The sequence below is a fragment of the Enoplosus armatus genome, chromosome 9 (genome assembly GCF_043641665.1).
Source record: "Enoplosus armatus isolate fEnoArm2 chromosome 9, fEnoArm2.hap1, whole genome shotgun sequence".
In the NCBI taxonomy this organism is placed as follows: domain Eukaryota; kingdom Metazoa; phylum Chordata; class Actinopteri; order Centrarchiformes; family Enoplosidae; genus Enoplosus; species Enoplosus armatus.
In genome coordinates this window covers 7,694,943-7,707,029 of record NC_092188.1, presented here as the reverse complement: position 1 = coordinate 7,707,029, position 12,087 = coordinate 7,694,943, and the positions used below count along the sequence as shown (strand labels likewise).

Sequence of the window (12,087 nt, the reverse complement as noted above, 5' to 3'; positions counted from 1 at the left end):
TGTGTAGGTGGTCTAGTGCTCTGTAGATGTCAGGAACAGGCTGGTGGATCCGCCCCTCCATTCAGTTTGCTGTCAGCTTCTGTTAACATGTTTACCAAATGCATCATCTCCTCCCAAGTTGTTTAAATAACTCAGTCCTCCCAAGTTATCTAGTCATTTAAAGTGACATATATCCGCTTGTGGCCAGTCTGCACATCTCACACTGAGGAATCAGTGTCCTCTTCAGAGAAGAAGTGACAGAAGGTTTTGAGGCAGAAATGCTCCACACAGTTCCCCTCTATGACCAAATTGTCAGAGCGCTACAGCACACACCACAGCTTATGAAATAAGGGGAAACGGGTGATAGGGGTGAAATGTGGAATGGATATCACCTATGTCTTGATTTGCAGGCAGCAGTGGCTAAATTTACCAACTACAGTATCTTAAGATTTGCAGACTGTTACATTTACAGGTTTACAAAAAGGTTGGTCCTATCCAAGACAACAAGTAGAAATCAGAAGCACTGAATTCATGTGTAATGTGATTTGAGTGGTACTGCAGGTGCATGCGTATGAAGGAGGATCTGACGCAACTAGTTTAAATGTCACCTCTGAAGTACTGCACTTGCCATAATTCTCAACAATATGTTCACTTGCATTCGACATGCCTTTGTCAGGTTATATTCCCTCTCAGATTGGACGGGAGAAAATGGGAAGCATTGCCCTGGCGTCTTTTAAAGGAACTCTGTGTGCCTTTTGTTGTCATATGTATATAACGGGTATATGGAGGTTTGCTAATATTAGTGGTTGAAGAAGAATAGATATGCAGACAGGCATTGTCATATCATGCTGACAATTCATTCTGCAGCAGTGTAAAAATTACTTTAATTAATGACAACTCATGCTTACAATACAAAACATGACACAAAGTTTCAATGTCGTGCATTTGTCTGTAGATGGAGAAGTGAATTTGTCTTCACATAAGCGTAGCATCTTATTTACATAACCTTGGCTTTTTTTCACAACAGATGGTACAATTAAACAGGAAGCACAGCCGCCATGGGAATATGGTGCCTTTGAATGTAGATTGAGTGAAACAAGTGGTGGTGATGGAGTGTTCGGATATGAGGCAAAGATTACAGAGCTCTTTTGATTGAAGGCTCTCTTCTCTGCTGGGATAACGTCACGTGCCTCAAAACCATTGCAAACCATTTAAATGCATAGAAAAGCAAGTACTGTTGCTATTCTGTTCTGTGGACCACATATGGTGCAGAAATCCCAGCAAGCGACACAAGTGTCCTGCCCACAAAATGAACAGCGTGTTAGTCAATATGCTCATTAAAACCTGGCTATTTTTGTCTTTACTGATGGAAGTCTTTTTGTGCATCTCTTTAGCGTTTGTTCAGACTGTGCTGTTGATTCAACAATGTCCTTACAAATTGACCATTTTCTCTATCCTGTCTCTATTCATTCACACCTTTCTTTCCCATCCTCCGTCTCCATATCTTTCCAGGCCCAGACCATGGGGATGATGACAGAGTATTACCACTATATCTTCACCACTCTGGTAATGTACCATGCTTGTTAATGCAAATAGAGTCTCGTTTGTTCTCATCTCCCCACCGCTTGAGTTTTTGATGAATAGTGGCTAATTGCCAATGGGGTTTGGATCCAGTCCATAATATCAATTTTGTTTGACAAGCGGGAGGCATAATGGAGTCTTCAGTGTGCTGTAGTAAACACTCCGCTTTATAGTAAAGTCGACAGAAGTCTATGAGGTGGCAGCATTAAAAACAACAGCTTGAGATTCAAAACTGAATGTGACTTCCAACTTTGAAAACAACTAAAATTCCTCTGTGAGCTCTTACATGATATATAATTCAATTAAATGCTGTATATTTTTTAAGTGAAAATTCAATCAAAATGTGAACAAAATGGCAACACTCCACCAGCAAAGTTAAAACATAAATTTAACCCATTTAATTAATCTAAAAGGCTTTTAATAAACAGACTAGATCATTAGGCCAAATCTAAGTTATTGATTTCATACTCTGTTAAAGGTTTGTCAATAAAATCATGAGTAACTACAGGCATTTATTTCCAATAATGAAGTGAGATACAAAAGTTACTTACATTTCAATGAATATGTGTACTGCGTACGCCTGTGATTTATGTGGTCATAGATCATTTGGCCTTTCACCATTTCCCGTGGATATTCCATATTTTTCAATAAACAGCAAATCCAATGAAAAGAACAAATCCAGCTATGAATTGATCCCACCAACACGTATCGTCCATGTAGGTAATAGCCTTCCATTGTCCAAAACCTAGTGAAAACTATTAAAAACATGTTTGCCCTGGGTGACATGTCTCTTCATTACGGTGAACATGGGCCCTGTAGTTTATCTTGAGTTGATTGCAGATACACCATCCTGATGCCGTAAACACCATATCGGCGCCTGAAAATAGTCCCCAACAATTAATCCTGTTTGAGTAACATTTGCTATAAACTACAGTGCCCAGCATTTTTAGGAAATGATTCAGCCTTTTCAAAAAGTAAAACTATACATTTGCCAGTCTATTAGGTTCACTTTGCTAAAAGTAATGCAGTCTAGTACAGCAGTCCTACAATACATTCTTACTTCAGGAAGGTTATAATGTTCAGGGTTTTTTTTGGTGTGTTTATACAACTCTATGGTCATTTCAGAGGCTGCAGTTTGTGATGTTTTTGAATTGCATTGTGTTTCTATTATTTTGTCCACCCCATTTATATCAAAAATTGAACATTATAACCTTCCTGAAGGTAGGATTTATTGCAGGACTGTTTAGACTGTATTAGTTTTAGCTAATCATGCCTAAATAAACAGTCAATAAACTTTCAACTGAGTGTGTCTTCAGTAGGAATAAATGAGCTTGGGGCTCAGACAGGGTAGAGAAGTCAGAAAGTATTGAGAGTATAAAATGCTGTTGTTTTTCATGAAATTTGTTAATAATAAAAAACATATATCCCCGGCCTCATCTTTTAAAATTACAAAATATTTTTTCCAGTATCATATCTGTTTAACCAAACCTGGGTATGCTGTTGTTTCATTCCCATCTTGAGCATTTTAAGTTCCCACTCTGATGAAATGATCCCGTCTGACTAACACAAGCAGACCCAGCAGGGAGCCGTTGCTGTGTTTCACTGAGACGCTGGCTATCTGGTGACAAACAGACTGAATGGGAATGAATACCAGCATGATCTGTGCTGTTCCTTTCACTCTCTGTTATTGTCTCTGTTTCTGCCTCTCTCGTGTGCACACACACTCCCTGTCTCTCCGGACTTGGCCAGTCTGATGTGATAATGTGATATGACACAGAGGTCCAGGCATGATGTATGTCATCTTTCACGCTCGACAGCGTGGCAATGACATTGGTCTGCCATGCGTCGTGTTTGTGTAGCATGTCTATTGCTTTAATAAGGAAATCCAAAACTCCTTTTTATTGCCAGTGTGCTGGTTTGTATGTTAATGTGTAACAGTGTCCTGGAAGACAGAACAGAAGAAATACATACCACAGGATTAACTTAAAAACTTTTATATGATATTTCTGCAACAACAATATTTTTCACATGAATGCAGGTTATCTTTATAGAATCAGTGTGGTGTCTATCTAAAGCAGCAATATGCTGTCATATTGATAATTAAGAAGATTGTATCTGGCAGCTTGATTTGATCCAAAATGATGAATACTTGCATGGTATACATGGCAATACAATTTCCTCTCGATAGAACCCACTGATGTCTGTGTTTTATCTTCTGAGGTGAGGGAAATGCCGACCTATTAGAGCATGAAAAGGCAACAGCAGAGTGGTATGGGGTAATAACTTCTTTGTCCTTTGAAATTAGTCTGTTATAGCTATCGCGCCTTGCCATAGCTATCTCTGAGAAGCTAAAGCTGAGAACTTTGTTATGTTTGCCACGTCTATAACACTTTTGTATGCACTCAGACATATGCAGCATGTTCTCCGGGTAATGATTTGAGTGTAATGCTGTTGCAAAATTATGTTGATTTTGTGTGATAGGTGTGTGAACAAGGCAGCACTGGAAAAAAAAGAAAAAAAGTGAACTTATAATTGGAACAAGTTGCTTCTCTGACATCCCAAAATGCCCCACTAGAAATGAGGATGTCACAAAAAATGAATTATATTTTTTACAAACAATTCTGTCCCAGTTAGTTTGTATTCTTAGCTTCAAAGCTCCTGATCTAGTTTTCTCAGCAATTTTGAATGTCGTATAGAACAACAGTGATTTACTTTGATCTCTGTTCATAAAAGAGAGTACTGTACTGCATCCTATTGGGAAAGGAAGAAAAATGGAGGAGAAATATTTCAGTGACTGGCGGGGACCATTCTTCACTAAGTGTCTTACACGCTCTTGTTCCCCCAGTACTAACCCCACAGGGTGCTAATGAAATATCTATGTTCATCCAAATGTCTTTTCCAAGCCCCCTGGCCAATTCCGACACGACATGTGTCAACATGTGACTTCACACTTCAGCTACAATGGCTGCCCCAGAAATTACAGCGGCTCAAATTGAATTGCTTTTTGCTTAGGAGTTGCCAAGGGAATACCAGAGTTGAATTATTAATATGATCCAACAGAATTGGGGGGGTTTTCTCGTTCTTTAATTTTTCTCAGCTAAACACAATAATTTGAATGTTGCCAAATAAGAAATGTGTGTATAAAGATTCTTTCACATGAACATGGTTGAGAAAGATAAAATATATCACAAGCTTGTAGCTTGGGCAAGATAATTCATTATTATGTAGGTGCAAAAGCAATAACAATTTGTCAATTCTAAAAGGATTTGCCAGCAGAAAAGCCACTCTGCCACCAGAGCCTTTTTAGATTTCATTTATTACACAGACACGGCTTCACACTATGCTTAAATCTCCTGATTTGACATTGAAAACTACTGTATTCCTCCATCTTTTCACTCTATTTGGTCTTAATATAGTATCGTCATTCTCTTTTCATGTGATGAGAAAGCATCCAGGATAAATACTTAAAACAAAGATGCTCAATGTTGGCAAACTAAATGAGAATGCATCCTTCATTACTGTTGTCTCTCAAAAGGACCTGATGGCCATTGACCTGGAGCCGTATCGCTTCTGTGGTGTCAACATGACCGGTTTCCGCATCCTCAATGTGGATAATCCCCAGGTTGCATCCATTGTGGAGAAATGGTCGATGGAAAGACAGATGCCACCTAAACCTGACTCAGGCCTGCTGGAGGGCATTATGACGGTATGTTTTATTACTTCTGTGTTGTTCCATTTAAAGTTAGTCATCAAAATGTCAATATAAAGGGACCCTGTTAATCTGTCTTATCTATCTATCATGGTTTTTGGCTATTGTAAGAAATGGTTTTAACCCTAACAGTAACCCATAACAAACTATTTTACCTCCGCAATTAGTATTACTATATACAGTAACGGTTTTATTCGGTACACCTTCTGATTTGCACAAACAGCTGACCCTTTCAGGCTATGGCTCATATATGAATAAAGAATATGAACTGAAGTACGTCAACAGATTTGAGAGGTTCTGCTACAGTTCGACTAAATGTTAAATGGGAAAGATACATATTTTAAGTGATTTTAAAAGTGGTATGACCATGGGTACCATACTCCAGCCTGGTTTCAGCCTCCTATAAACAACTATTGTCCTGGGATTGTGTTCCTTAATGTCTCGTATTTGCTCATGGTTTTTGTCAGCAAAAATGTCCTGTTGATTGGAGAGGTTAGAAGACAAAAATAAGTCAAGCTTACACATAGGTATGGGAAGTATGTAAATAACAACTCAACCATTTAGTTGTAGAAGTGGTTTCAGAAAGAACAACCTGTCCAGCCTTGAACCCATACGGATTTCACTCCCATTACCCAAGCAAAAAGCTGAAGCTACAGTGAGGTAAGATCCCTGAACCTGAATGACTGAAGAGGGGGGAAAAAATGCCACCTCGTCAGAAACATTCCTGGGTCTGTTATGGCATGTTGATGGCAGGGTCAGATATTGGCAAGAATAGCATAAACCCACAGGGTTATCTTTTATGCTTTCAACAGTTCAGAAGTCGGTGATATAATGGCTTGGAGAACCTTCATTAAGCCCTTTTGCACCAATTATCCTTTGAAAGCGCCAGTCTCCCTAAACATTGTTTCTGACCAGGTGCATCCCTTTACAGCCATTCTTTTTTAAATGGATAGTTTCTAATGGATAAGGCACCATTGTCTCAGTATGGTTCTAGGACAATGATAGGGACTTTGGCTGACTCCAGTGGCCCACACAGTTATCAGATATCAAACTCAGTACAGGCTGTTTGGGATAAGAGAGCAAGATGTTCACAGCAAGAATGTGCCACCAACAAATCTGCAGAAACGTTATTATGCCATCAAGACGGAAAGATCTTTATGGAAGGCTTCCAGTCCTTGTTGAATCCATAACTTCAGGCTGTTCAGGCTGTTCTGCAGGAGAATTCATACTGTTACAGATTGTGTAGCCACAGTAGTGTTGTCAGTAAGTAGATATATAGTCTGAAATAAATGCTGATTATAGTGCAAGTGTTGATGATAAACCAGTGCTAAAAATTTGTCCCATTTGCGTCATACTGCCAGAAATTAATTGCTGTTATACATATTGACCTGTCCACTAATGTGCAAACCCCAATAATGTGCAATTACCATTGATTTGATATTACACATTTAGAATCATCTTTATCATCCAGTGTAAATGAATAATGTAGCAAATTTGCATAGATTTTTTCTTTCATTATTAGTGTCATTATTTTGGAATAAGTGTTTTAAAGGTCTGTTATCCAAATGCAAAAGCATAGGCTGACCATAAAGAAACACTAACTAAGGATTGCTAACCTGCTATTACATAACAGGTGTTTCTGTACACTGTCTAACAGTATACAGCAACTAAATCCCGACTACTGATGTTGTCTAAAGCTGCTGAAGGTTTTTGTCAGTTATGTAAACAAGACAAAAACAGTATACTACAACTCTATACTATATTGAATTATCAGTTGAGAAACACACAAGGTTGCTGATATGTCATATATCATTTAAATGTTGTCTATAGTTGGCCTCTAAAATCAAAAACTTGAAATCACATTAAATACTAAGTTGTGAGTATCAAAAGGATGATATGAGAAAAAAGGCCTGTGTCAGAATTCCTTTAGATCGTTCCATATCAGTGTGGAGATTAGATCGATGGTGACCAAACTATTTTGTCTTCGCACAAGCATCAGCTGAAATAATGTTCACCCCTTATTCCAGACAGATGCAGCTCTGACCTATGATGCAGTCCACATTGTGTCCGTCTCATACCAGCACGCTCCACAGATGACGGTGAACTCGCTGCAGTGCCACCGCCACAAACCCTGGAGATTTGGAGGGCGCTTCATGAGTTTCATCAAAGAGGTGATGGGACACCTTTGGCCTGCTGCTATTTGATTCAAGTGTTATTGATATTAGAGCATACAGATTAAGTGATGAACACGACAATAGGAAGTGGAGTGAGAACCGTGTAATCATTTGGGATTTAGATATTTACTCAGCAAATCAATCATATCAACATACAAAGCAAACCAAGCCTTGATAGACACATCAAAGCAGCGTTGTTGTCAGCTTTATAAATTCCCTGTATTCATAACCTGTTTTCCAGGAAGCACATACTGTAACCTTTTGAAAGCACAACTAGAGTAATCAGCTCTTATTTAATCTAACATGAGGGTCTGACAGTGTCTCAGAATACACAAACAAGCCTGCATAAAATGGCAGATTAAGGGTGAGCAGAGATTCTACTATTTGTACCTTGATTTGTTCAAACAACAAAATTATTTGTATTTGTAATTGTATTTGTCCTGGGTGTGGTTCGGAAATGTTAAAAATGGCAGGAATCCCATTAGTTTTTCACTCTTATAATCACCCATATTATTGCAAAATTAAAGCATTAGCCTCCTGGATCTACTGCATTTTGCACAGGCTTCACCCTCTAACCAGGATCTTTCATCTGTGGTAACTGCCCAGTAAATTTGCATATACCCACAGAGCAATCACAATGATGGCTACAGGGGGCTGTCCATATAAAAGGGCAGAGCTAAACGTCTTTTCTCATCCACTTTTCATTAGCAAAATGGATGACTTCTGTTCAGCACCCATGGCTTCGATTTTTACATGCATATGCTAGGTCTTCATGATTGACCAAATCTGCTGGTGCTTTACACAACTCAGTGCTATGCATCCTGTGACTAGTTTCAAGCATGCCTTTTGGCTGGTGTGGGCCTATTTTCCAGTGATGATCCCTCTTGAGCTTTACTGTGATGACAGTGAGGGAGAGTGTGGCGGTAGATCTCCTGAGCCTGACTCACCCATCCACAGCATGGCAGCATCCTTCTCCATCAAGATGTTAAAGACACTAAATAATACATTTGCTACAACACAACAACACTGAGGCCCCAGGACCCAAAGTCAGGGTATGCTGCCATTTTGGCTGTGGCTGGCCACCTTCAAATTTCACAAAAAAAAAAGAATCCCTTTGTCATACCATTGCCTGGGCTTCACTTTGCAGTCTCTCTCACAAGCTGTACGTCCATTGACCTGTACCTTTAAGAGAATCCAGGGTGACCCCGAACTTGGGTACCAGGATGTGGAGAGTTGAGTATGACGTAACTGGTGACCTGGCTAGCTGTTTATTTCAGTGGTAGGCAGGGGCAGAATCCAGGCTGAAAGGAGAAAAAGTATAACCTACCAGGAAATGTATTGTGTAAAGTGTGCTCTGAAATCTGATGCTACACATCCCCAACAGGCACAACATCCATGAATGCTATTGTTTGTGTCTGAGTTGTAGCAACAACTTCTGCTTGTCTGCCAAATGTACAAACACAATATTGCAAAGGCCTATACCATTACAACACACAACAAACAATGTCTAGTATGTGTGTGTGTGTGTGTGTGTGTGTGTGTGGTACATATGGTCAGTTGAAACAGTGAGTGTTGTTAGTTATCCTAACAAGCTGAACCAATAGCTTGTAGTGATCATGACTAAAGCCAATGAAATTATTGCATTGTCCTTATGCAAACATACTGTGGTGTTCGGTTATAAAAACACTCACTCGCGCCTGATTTACACTCTCTTCAAGACAGCCGTCTGACATGTTCTGAAGGTCGAATTGGCCCTTCGGATGTAATGTGCCTGAGGCATTTATGTCACTCTCTGAATTAGAGCTGTTTGAACATGCCACCCACCTCGGTGGCAATAGGCCAGATGGAATGAGGTATGAGGTGGTTTGGAAAAGGAGAGTGTCACAAATTTCTCCTTGAAGCTTCGATCTTCTCACAACAAATTCTGGCAAGCTAAAGGGAAGACAGGTGAGAGCTATAGCCTGTAGGGTTGTCAAGGTGTGGATTTTAGATATCAGAAAAGTGCTGCAACTCGACACACAAGGATTGATTACTCTATTGTACCAAGACTCATTAAAGATCTAGTGCCTGCATCACAGATTGTGACTGAATGAAAGTGACACTGATGGACAATTTAAAATCTGTTTTAGCAGATAAAAGAGTAAATAAATAAGATAATGCCAAGACTATGGCAATCAGATACAGGTAAGAGTTAGCGTCATGAGTGCTAAAAGATGGCTTCCCGCCATTAGCACAAGTGTGAGAAGAACAGGTATGTAGCAGAGACTGTCGTGTGTTTGCTGAACAACATGTCTGTGGAGGTGGCGGGTATCAAGGAATCACAATAGGGGGCAGGTATGTGTTTTTTCCCCCTCATGGGGAATCAAGCAAAAGGAGATGGTTGTTAATTAACTCTGTAGTCTGGAGGGAAAATGCATTGGAGGCATTGAGATGTAAAATGTAATTAAAAAAAGGAAATGCAGCCTGTATGGTTTGTGTTTGTTCTTTTGGTCTCAGGGTGTGTGTATATGTGTGTGGGTGTGAATTTACTCTCAGAGAAAGATAGAGGGTGTTGTCGTGTGTGACAGGTGCACTTGCGTGTTTTGTTGACAGCCATTGCCCATTTCTCTGTGCTTATTTGTTCATTATTGTGATGTATACCAAATATTTTGTTACGTACACATACGTACAAGACAATAGGGGTACACAATATTATACAAGCACTATAAGCCCCCCAAAATATGGTATTTATTATATGATTATTGTGTTGATTGCATTGGATTGTACAGTTTAGACTCATGCAGTATTCTACATTGCCAATATAAGGTTGGTAATCGTACATATATCTTTCAGTCCCACTGGGATGGTTTGACGGGGAGACTGTCATTCAACAAGACAACTGGTCTACGTACAGACTTCGACCTGGACATCATCAGTCTGAAGGAGGACGGACTTGAAAAGGTATATTTTGTCTATTATTTCGATGCAGTCTTCAATGCTCAGATGGAATAAAAGCACAACAATGTGTCACCACAAGCAGTCTATAAAAAAGTAGAACTTCTTTGATGAGTATACCATAAAAAGAATTTAATGGGTTATTGATTTCAGAAATACGTTTCAGATTTTTCCTCTTGATGTGGAACAGATAATGCAAATTTGACAATATCATTTACCTCCTAACAAGGAAGCAAATTGGCTGTTTCAACATAAGCATAAGTTAGTAGATCATAAAGCAAATTGGATTAGGGTACACATTAGGGTGTTAATTGCAGCCTCTCTTAATGATAATTTGAGGTGATGCCCAAAATGCTGTTTGGTGGTAATGAGCTGTATAAACATGTTTTACAAAAAGGGGAAAAAAACAACTAAAAGCTTTGTAATGTAGAACTTATTTTATTATACTGGAAGGCAAAGTACCCTCTGGACTATAACAGCTTTTTTCTACTAGAGGGCTTTCATACATTATGAATACATCAAATAGGGATAAGTCCCATTATGACTTCCTCAAGTACTCCCTAAAGGCTCAACATTATATAATAGCAGGGGCTTTTCAGCTTGTAACCCTTCTGTTCAAGAATGGAGCTTGTAACACTGCTGCTTTAAAATGATTCTTCTTTTCCCTTTCACTGGCATCTTGTCCTGCGTGCGGTCAATTACTGTAAGTTGAAGCACATCTTGCAAAAGTATTTGATGCTATATTAGCATCTTCTCATTGTGTCTCTGACAAATCCTACGCTCAAGCGTGTTAGCGCTGATCCAGCAGTGTGCTGCGGATTGCTGTATTTTTTTTTTTCTTTTCCTGTATATCCGTGGAATCGGCTTTAACTGTTTGAGCCGGTTAAGATGTGGACTTTTCTCAACTAATCCATTGTAATTGAATATTAGCCCAAGTTTGAGCTCGTGCTGGAATTATGAACAGGTTGAGTGCCACCCTCAACGCCGGCATGCTCAGGAGGATGAAATAAATGTGATGCTCTCCGTGTGGTTGCATGAGTAAATAACTTTTGAAACAAGACTTTTGCTAATCATGTTTAATGAATTGAGCTAATTGTAATTGGGTACAATTAGAAAGAATTTTGCAAAGCGGAAAGCATTCACAGATATTTTTAAATCTCTCTCCTGGAGTCCTCTTTGGTTGTGTGACAAGCTGTAACTAATGTGCTTTTCAAATTAGAGCATATGCCTCTCTCTGGATTAGGCAGGGAGGACATTAACAGAAGTTTTTCATGCTTTTTTGTGTGGGGGGCTGTATGGATCCACCTCAAGCACAAGCCTCAGTGAATATTAAAAGCTGTGTCTGTAGTAATGGAGAAAGCAGGATGGGAGGAGGGTTTGGTGGAAGGCTCGACTTGCAAACAGAGATTGTTACCGACAGCCACAGGACTATTTGTGCTAATGATATGTTCCAGAGTGTGTCTCTACAATATGCAGAGCTTTTTGCCTGAGGGCTTCTCGCATGTATAACTCCTTTTATTTGTTCAAATCTCTTGGCTTATCTCACTGAGACTGCAGAACAAAATTACTTTCACAATGTAATTCAACCAGCAACCCTATGCTGTACCTTCACTCAAATTAACTATAACCTTTCTTTGCTATTTTTAATACTGTTCTGTTCTGTTTTAGCACCATTGTTTAGCCTTATATTTCTTTTTAATTTGCATTTAC

General features: G+C 39.3%; 1 protein-coding gene across 1 annotated transcript in view; it reads left to right on the top strand.

The window, feature by feature from the left end:
- grik3 (glutamate ionotropic receptor kainate type subunit 3) overlaps positions 1-12,087 on the top strand; it is an 85,240-nt gene that overhangs the window by 49,851 nt on the left and 23,302 nt on the right. The window contains exons 5-8 of the mRNA XM_070912060.1: positions 1,492-1,545; positions 5,096-5,266; positions 7,297-7,440; positions 10,276-10,383. Coding sequence (XP_070768161.1) covers positions 1,492-1,545; positions 5,096-5,266; positions 7,297-7,440; positions 10,276-10,383 — 477 coding nt within the window. The remainder of the gene's footprint in view (positions 1-1,491; positions 1,546-5,095; positions 5,267-7,296; positions 7,441-10,275; positions 10,384-12,087) is intronic.